This window comes from Phyllobates terribilis, unplaced genomic scaffold (assembly GCF_046119375.1).
Source record: "Phyllobates terribilis strain yellow unplaced genomic scaffold, ASM4611937v1 Scaffold_10__3_contigs__length_209671492, whole genome shotgun sequence".
Classification (NCBI taxonomy): Eukaryota; Metazoa; Chordata; class Amphibia; order Anura; family Dendrobatidae; genus Phyllobates; species Phyllobates terribilis.
Genome location: NW_027362770.1, coordinates 186280364 through 186289389, shown reverse-complemented (window position 1 = coordinate 186289389; position 9026 = coordinate 186280364). Strand labels below are relative to the sequence as shown.

Genomic DNA, 9026 nt, shown 5'->3' with positions numbered 1-9026 from the left:
TATATATATATATATATATAGTTTTTTTTTTAGTTTTTTTTTGTTATTTGCCACAAAAATGTTGCTTCAGTCCCAAATTTTTTTCCCCACAAGTGTAAGAGGAGAAAAATGGATTATACAATTTGTTGTGCAATGTCTCCGGAGAAGATAATGCTCAACATGTGGTTGAAACTACTGCTTGGGAACACAGGAGGACTCAGAAGGGAAGGAGCACTATCTGAATTTTGACTAGAATAGATTGCATATGCAGTGCCGCTATTGCCGAACCCCAGAGGTACCAAAACCTTAGAACCCCTACAACTGACAAAATCTTGGAAACTACACCCATCAAGGAATTCAACAAGATGAGTGGTGACCATTTTTAACCCACAAGTGTGGGTCACAACATTTTATAAGATTGGGATGTGAAAATTAAAAATTCCATTTTTTTCCCCCCACAAAAGTGTTGCTTTAGCCTCAAATTTTTCAATTTCCCAAATGTAAAATGAACCACAATTTTTTGTGCAATTTCTCCTGAATACATATGTGGTGAAAAACTACTGTTGGGGGCACGGCCGGGATCAGAAGGAAAGGAGCATCATTTTGGCTGGTCTAAATTGCTGACACCAGGATGCATTTGAAGAGCCGCTGACATGCCGAAACCGTAGGAACCCCCACAAGTGACCCCATTTTGGACATTACACCCCTCAAAGAATTAAATTTAGGGGAGAAGCGAGTATCATGAACTAACAGATGATTCATAGAGTTGTCTAATATTGGGCTGTGAAAATGGAAAATTACCATTTGAAGAGCCCCCCCAAATGCCAGAAAAAGCAGATCCCCCATAAAGTGACCCCACTTTACCCCTCAATTCATCTAGGAGTGTAGTGAGAATATTGACATATTCCCCCTACAAATGTTGTTTTAGCCCCAAGTTTTTAACTATATAAAAGGGTTGGGGCCCCTTTTTGCCAGAACAGCAGAAACCCCCTTAAGTGACCCCATTTTAGAAAATAAATCCCTCTGGGAATTCATCAAACCAGTGTAGTGACCATTTTGTTTCTGGAAAACACCCTGGAGTCAAACGCAGTGAATATTGCAGATCTGCCATTGTAGTGCCCATACATTGTGCTTCAGGAGACATAGACCCTATAAATTAAGTGGCTCTCCTCCCCACAGTAATGACAAACACGTGAACACTAATGGTGGTTTAGGCACATTGTGGTGCTCAGAAGGGAGGAGGGAAACGCATAGCATTTTTTTCCCTCAATCTTTTGTGCTACAAGTAACTTGGAAGCCCCCTATATTTCTGTTGACAGATGACGGACCTGAGTGGGGACTTGTTTTTTGTGGGTTGAGCTGAATGCTATCGGTAGCATTTTGGATCAGTTTATATTTGTCCTGTGCTCTACATTAACCACTTACATTGGGGTTTCCAGCTACATCTCCGAAATGGTGGGGGGGGATTCAGATGAAACCCCTGAGGGATCCAGTCACTATAATGAGGCAACAGAGTTACTCTGGACTCACCAGTATCAGTCTTTTGAAAAGGTGCACAAAACTGGTTGACTGCTCTTTTGTGCATCCAGATTATAGGCCAGATAGGAGTTCAAAATAGCTCCATCTGCCTCAATACAGGGAATTTTCCATCGGGAATCTTCTCTGAATTTGAAGAGGTTTACACGTAAACTCAGATGTAAGTGCTCAGTGTAGAGCGCAGGATAAATGCGAGCCGAGCGCAGGATAAATGTGAGCCGAGCCTTGTGATCTTTGGCAGGCAGAATGAACTTATCAGTTCAAGAATTGTATTTATTTTTTAATGCCATTCACTGTGTGGTATTTGATGGATTTTTTTCATCAGGTCACTTAAATTAAAACAATATCACATTTTAGGGTAAAAATAAAAATTATATAATATATACACTTTTACAAAATAAAGTTTTTTTGCATCACTGCATTTTGAAGGCTAGGTTTTATTTTTCTGCTGACAGTTGTGAGGGCTGGTTTCTAGGTACTATTTTCCAGCACATAGAAAATGTTTTTTTTTTTTTTGTTTTTTTCCCCCCTTCCAATTTTTGTCATACATAGTGTGGTAAAAACAGCTTTATTCTTCAGGTGAGTACGATTACATCAATGCCACATTTATGTAGGGGGTGAGTTAAATAATGTGAGTTTTATAGATTAGGTTACTCTGGACACTGATACAAAATGTGTACTTCTCCAATTTGAATTTTGTTTTTACACAAATATGTATTTATTGGCCCAATTTTTAATTTATTTATTTTTTTAAATAAGTTTACCTTGTGCTTCTATGTGACTTCTACTTTAATTTACTAATCATTGCTGTAATAGATTGCAGCAGTCAGTGTTATGCTGACAAAATGCCTTTTAGACCCTGCTCCTGGCATGGACTAACAGGTCACAGTAGCTGGTATACCCCATGGTCATTATTTGACCTCTTGTCCTCATGTCTACAATTACTTTGGGACAGGAGGGTGCCTTTTAAATGCTGAGATGGCTATTGATTTTTTGCATTTGAAGGGTTTATACAGCCGGGGCATTGAGAGTACATCCCCTGGCCATTACAGATGTAGTTTGGCCATCTCTTGAGTTGATCTCCCAGCAGCAGTTGTGCGGAAACCCCTTCCCAATCTTGACATACAAATACATCATATGTTGTGAAGGAGTTAGTTATAGGATCATACATACAGTATAAATTTGACAGAAAACCATGCACAAGTTATAAAAACAAGCCGCCTAATGCTGCAATAGATTTTATTGATTTCACAAAAAGAACAAGGAAAAAACATGCATATGGTATTACATCATTACTATTCTTGGATACATCTCATCTTAAATAAGCATGGAAAAGTCAAAAGGGGAAGGTATAGGAGGAGTGGACAACAAAACAGTAAAGGCTGTAGTGCTAACATGACCAGGTCACCAAATCACCGGAGATGCAGCGCTTACATCAATGTAATTGCACCGGTCTGGAACTTGAGATCTATGATGAGGCCCCTTATTTAATGGAAAAAGTTAAATACAAGTTTCAAACAGACACAAAAAATTATATATATATATATATATATATATATATATATATATATTAGTTAGTACAGACCAAAAGTTTGGACACACCTGCTCATTTAAAGATTTTTCTGTATTTTCATGACTATGAAAATTGTACATTCACACTGAAGGCATCAAAACTATGAATTAACACATGTGGAATTATATACTTAACAAAAAAGTGTGAAACAACTGAAAATATGTCTTACATTCTAGGTTCTTCAAAGTAGCCACCTTTTGCTTTGATGACTGCTTTGCACACTCTTGGCATTCTCTTGATGAGCTTCAAGAGGTAGTCACCGGAAATGGGCTTCACTTCACAGGTGTGCCCTGTCAGGTTTAATAAGTGGGATTTCTTGCCTTATAAATGGGGTTGGGACCATCAGTTGTGTTGTGCAGAAGTCAGGAGGATACACAGCTGATAGTCCTACTGAATAGTCTGTTAGAATTTGTATTATGGCAAGAAAAAAAAAGCAGCTAAGTAAAGAAAAATGAGTGGCCATCATTACTTTACGAAATGAAGGTCAGTCAGTGCGAAAACTTTGAAAGTGTCCCCAAGTGCAGTTGCAAAAAACCATCAAGCGCTGCAAAGAAACTGGCTCACATGAGGACCGCCCCAGGAAAGGAAGACCAAGAGTCACCTCTGCTTCGGAGGATAAGTTTATCCGAGTCACCAGCCTCAGAAATCGCAGGTTAACAGCAGCTCAGATTAGAGACCAGGTCAATGCCACACAGAGTTCTAGCAGCAGACACATCTCTACAACAACGGTTAAGAGGAGACTTTGTGCACAGGCCTTCATGGTAAAATAGCTGCTAGGAAACCACTGCTAAGGACAGGCAACAAGCAGAAGAGACTTGTTTGGGCTAAAGAGCACAAGGAATGGACATTAGACCAGTGGAAATCTGTGCTTTGGTCTGATGAGTCCAAATTTGAGATCTTTTTTTCCAACCACCGTGTCTTTGTGCGATGCAGAAAAGGTGAACAGATGGACTCTACATGCCTGGTTCCCACCGTGAAGCATGGAGGAGGAGGTGTGATGGTGTGGGGGGCTTTGCTGGTGACACTGTTGGGGATTTATTCAAAATTGAAGGCATACTGAACCAGCATGGCTACCACAGCATCTTGCATCGGCATGCTATTCCATCCGGTTTGCGTTTACTTGGACTATCATTTATTTTTCAACAGGACAATGACCCCAAACACACCTCCAGGCTGTGTAAGGGCTATTTGACCAAGAAGGAGAGTGATGGGGGGCTACGCCAGATGACCTGGCCTCCACTGTCACCAGACCTGAACCCAATCGAGATGGTTTGGGGTGAGCTGGACCGCAGAGTGAAGGCAAAAGGGCCAACAAGTGCTAAGCATCTCTGGGAACTCCTTCAAGATTGTTGGAAGACCATTTCCGTTGCCTACCTATTGAAGCTCATCAAGAGAATGCAAAGATTGTGCAAAGCAGTCATCAAAGCAAAAGGTGGCTACTTTGAAGAACCTAGAATATAAGACATATTTTCAGTTGTTTCACACTTTTGTTAAGTATATAATTCCACATGTGGTAATTCATAGTTTTGATGCCTTCAGTGTGAATGTACAATTTTCATAGTAGAAAATACAGAAAAAGCTATAAATGAGGTGTGTCCAAACTTTTGGTCTGTACTGTATAATATTGTTTTTTTTGTTTGGGTGTTTGAAACTTGTATTTAATCCAGAGGACATTTAACGCGGCTGCATTTTAGCATCTATATTTCAACCTCAAGTGACTTTATAGATTCATGTAGTGCAGATAAGTCCCCGATCATTCTTCTATCTGCTGCTCCCTGATATATTTATAAAACCATTACGAACATATAACACAGCATGAAGGGGCTCGGTGAAGGCGGCAGTGAAGGTGTGTAAGTGTCTGATGGGGTCACACAGCGCATAAAAGGACAGCTGCCCGGCCTCATAATCCAGACATATCCTGACTCCATCACTGGAGATCTGGTGAGGTAACAGGATCACTTTACTGTCATGCATCACTGAATATGGAATATCAGGACCCGACCCTCCACCTAAACCCCAGGACTTGTTATTATCTCCAATGTATGACTTCTGCCCCCTCCTGTCTATACTGGGGTAACACATCCCCACACTCCACAAACCCGACTTACTGATCTCCACATCCCAGTAATGTCGTCCGGAGGTAAATCCCCTCCTGCTCATCACCCGATTATACCGGAATCTCTCTGCGGTTTCTGGACGATTCTGTCGAATTTTTGTGCAGGTCGCAGTTTTCAGGTCGTCTGAGATACGGAGATTATTTCCAGCCGTGTTTACATCCAGTAATATGTCTACAGGAGTCTGTGCATACGTCACATAGGCCACACATACACCTCTTATTATATCAGATAAGGTTTGTGATATGTGCGAGATTATCTCTGCGCCCCAATCATCTTCATCACGTCCTCCTGTGTCCTCTTCACCTCCCTCCTCCTCAGGATCACACAACTCACCTGTGTCCGGTTCCTGTAAGACAGTCAGTGGATCAGTCATGTTACACAGCTCCCCAATGTGTCTCATCTTCCTGGACAGCTCGTCCTTCTTTGTTTCTAGATTCTGGATCACATCAGACAATGACTGTGACAACCGTTCTTCCCGCCTGGAGAGGTCACGCAGGACCCCCTTCTCCAGGTCGTCCAAACATCTCCTGATGTACATCAACAAGGCAGTGGCTTTCTCAGCTTCTCGAGATGCTTGATCTTGAAGTTTCCTCCTGCGCTCCTCCAGATTCTCGACTCTTCCCTGAGTTTTAATTCTGTTTGTAATCAGTTTCTGCAGAACGTTTCTCAACTTCTCCTTCTTTTTCCCAAAGGCTTCGTCTAGAAGCTCCACTTTATGTCCCTGATGTTCTCCAATCAGACTGCAGGACACACAGATACAAGCAGCGTCCTCAGTGCAGTAATACTTCAGGAGCTCCTTATGGGCAGAGCATTTCTTGGTCTGCAGGGAAGTGCTGGGATCAGCGAGGATGTGTTCTGGTCTTTTGCTGTGAACCCTCAGGTGATTAGCACACAGAGAAGCCTCACAGTGTAGACAGGATCTAACAGCAGGTGCAGGAGGGTCCACACAGTACGTGCAGGGGATTGAGGCATCTTCCCCACGATTAGACCAGAAGTTCTTCACTACATTACACAGAGTTATGTTCCTCACCAGTGATGGACGCTCCTGAAACTCTTCTCTACATTCAGGGCAGAAATAAACTCCAGACCTGTCCTGTGTAATCAGGACCTGATAGATACAGATCTGGCAGAAGTTGTGTCCACATCTCAGGACTACGGGATCTGTATACAGATGGAGACACAGGGAACATTTCAGCTCCTTTTCGGGACCTGCAGATGCCATCGCTGACAGAAGGAAGAAAAGGTACAAAGTTTGTAAGGATCAGAGAACAATGGGTGTGATCTCAGTTTAGGAGGTTGCTATAAAACACCATGTAAAAAAAAAAAATATATAATAAAATCAACCATGCAAGAGGAAATCTACTACTCAGACGTCCATTTCTTTCGGATTTGTTAAAAACAGACTAATCTTCAGATTGTCGGTCTCCTTTTTTACCATCATTGATTTTCTCATTACTTTATTTAAAAACCAGAGATTATATAGTTACCAGTGATGAGCGCAAGTGCTCTTTACTAGAGTTTGCCTATGGTGCTTAGGTATGCATAGTCTCTGTTGTGGTTATTTTAACCCCTTAAGCCCCGAGGGTGGTTTGCACGTTAATGACAAGGCCAATTTTTACAATTCTGACCACTGTCACTTTATGAGGTAATTACTCTTCAACGGATCCCCCTGATTCTGAGATTGTTTTTTCGTGACATATTGTACTTCATGATAGTGGTAAAATTTCTTCATTTCTTTCATTTTTATGAATCAATTTGTGAAGCACCTGGGGGTTCCAAGTGCTCACTATGCATCTAGATAGGTGCCTTGGGGGGTCTAGTTTCCAAAATGGGGTCACTTTGGGGAGCTCCAATGTTTGGGCACACAGGGCCTCTCCAAACGCAACATGGCATCCGCTAACAATTTGAGCCGATTTTCCATTCAATTTGTTAGTGGACACCATGTCGCGTTTGGAGAGCTCCTGATGTGCCTAAACAGTGGAGCTCCCCCACAAGTGTCCCCATTTTGGAAACTATACCCCTCAAGGATTTTATTAAGGTGTATAGTGAACATTTTGAACCTAGAGGTACGACACAGAATTTGATAACATTAGGTCATCATATTGAATAAGTTGTCATTAGTCTTGAGCGCAAGTGCTCGCTACTTGAGTTTGCATCGGGTACTCAGGTATGCACCATGTACAGAGTGTGCTCGAGTGACCTGCTCGAGTCCCTGCTCCGCATGTTTCACGGTTATTAGACACCCAAAAAAAAAAAACATGCGGGGATCGCTCGTGCATGGCAGGCAATCCCCGTAAAGTTTTTTTGGCCGCGAAGCATATGGGGCAGAGACTCGAGCATGTCACTCAAATACCCACGATACTCAATGCATACCCGAGCAACCGATGCAAACTCAAGTAGCGAGCACTTGCGCTCAACACTAGTCGCCATATCGTCATCTTTTTTTCTTACTTTTGAAAAAAATCCCAACCCCATCACAACCCAAACCCCAAACCCAGCCCTAACCCGAGAGTTTATTTTTGACGCCGTTCCTAGTGCGGTATAAGCGATTAGACGACTTTATTTTTCGGGTCGGTGTGATTACAGCAATGCCAGAATCATATGGGGTTTTTATGACTGACAGCTGTCACACACTAAAAGACGCATTTTTTGTAAAATCTAGTTTTTGCATCGCCATATTTTGAGAGCTATAATTTTTCCAGATTTTGGCAGACAGTCATGTGACGGCTCGTTGTTTTGCGGGATGACTTGACGTTGTTATTGGTGCCATTTTCAGGCACGTGACATTTCTTGATCGCTTTCTATTCCGATTTTTGGGAGGCAGAATAAACAAAAACCAACAGTTCAGGAATTGTTTTTTTGTTTTTTTTTTAAATTCTGTTCCGCGTGTGGTAAAATTGAGGAGGCAGCTTTATTCTTCGGGTCAGTACGTTTACAGCGGTACCACATTTATATTGTTTTTCTATGTTTTGCACTTTTACATAAAAGCAATTTTATAGAAAAAATTATTTTTAGCTTAGCTTTATTCTGAGAGCTATAACTTTTTTATTTTTCGGCTGATGGAGCTGTATGTCGGCTTGTTTTTTGCGGGATGAGATGACGTTTTCAGCGGTATCATTTTTATTTATATTTGTCTTTTTGATCGCGTGTTATTCCATTTTTTGTTTGGCAGTATGGTGATAAAGCATTGTTTTTTGCTTCGTTTTTTTTTTTGTTTGTTTTTTTACCGTGTTCATTGAAGGGGTTAACTAGTGGGACAGTTTTATAGGTCAGGTTGTTTCAGACGCGGCGATACCAAATGTGTACTTTTATTGTTTTTTTTTTTTTTATAATAATATTTATTGATGGGTACATTATATTTTTGGTGGATTATTTTTTTTTATATTTTTGCAATTTTTTTTAATTTTTTTTTTCACTTTCTGAAAGTTTATATGCTTTATTACTTTGTCCCACTATGGGACTTTCACTTTTTTTTTCTCTGATCGCCTGCATGGCACAGGAATGCAGCACCATCCCTGTGCCATGCAGGCTGTCAGCGCTGGACAGGGAGAAGATTGCTTGGAGATGCACTGCGCATGTCCAAACAATCTTCCTGCTTGTCTGGTGACCCGGATGTTGTCATGACGACATCGGGTCGTCATGGCAACACCCGGGAAGCCGCGTGAGACAGCGCTGGAAGCCGGAAGAGGAGGTGAGTATCTGCGATCACCTCCCCTTCCCACCGCAATGCTGCGATCGACTTCGATCGCAGCATCGCAGGGGTTAATGTGCTGAGAGCGGTGCAGGACCGCTCCCTGCACATAGTATCGGGTGTCAGCTGT

At 41.7% G+C, this 9026-nt stretch overlaps 1 protein-coding gene across 1 annotated transcript; it reads right to left on the bottom strand.

Moving 5' to 3' along the window:
• Window positions 1-4849: 4849 nt before the first annotated feature.
• On the bottom strand, window positions 4850-6427 carry LOC141164082 (E3 ubiquitin/ISG15 ligase TRIM25-like). Its single transcript, XM_073649239.1, has one exon. The coding sequence runs from the start codon at window positions 6425-6427 to the stop codon at window positions 4850-4852; it is 1578 nt and encodes a 525-aa protein (XP_073505340.1).
• Window positions 6428-9026: the final 2599 nt, after the last annotated feature.

Bases quoted from the DNA above. Each gene is read 5' to 3' on its own strand.
- LOC141164082 (XM_073649239.1), bottom strand. From the start codon at position 6,427: ATGGCATCTGCAGGTCCCGAAAAGGAGCTGAAATGTTCCCTGTGTCTC.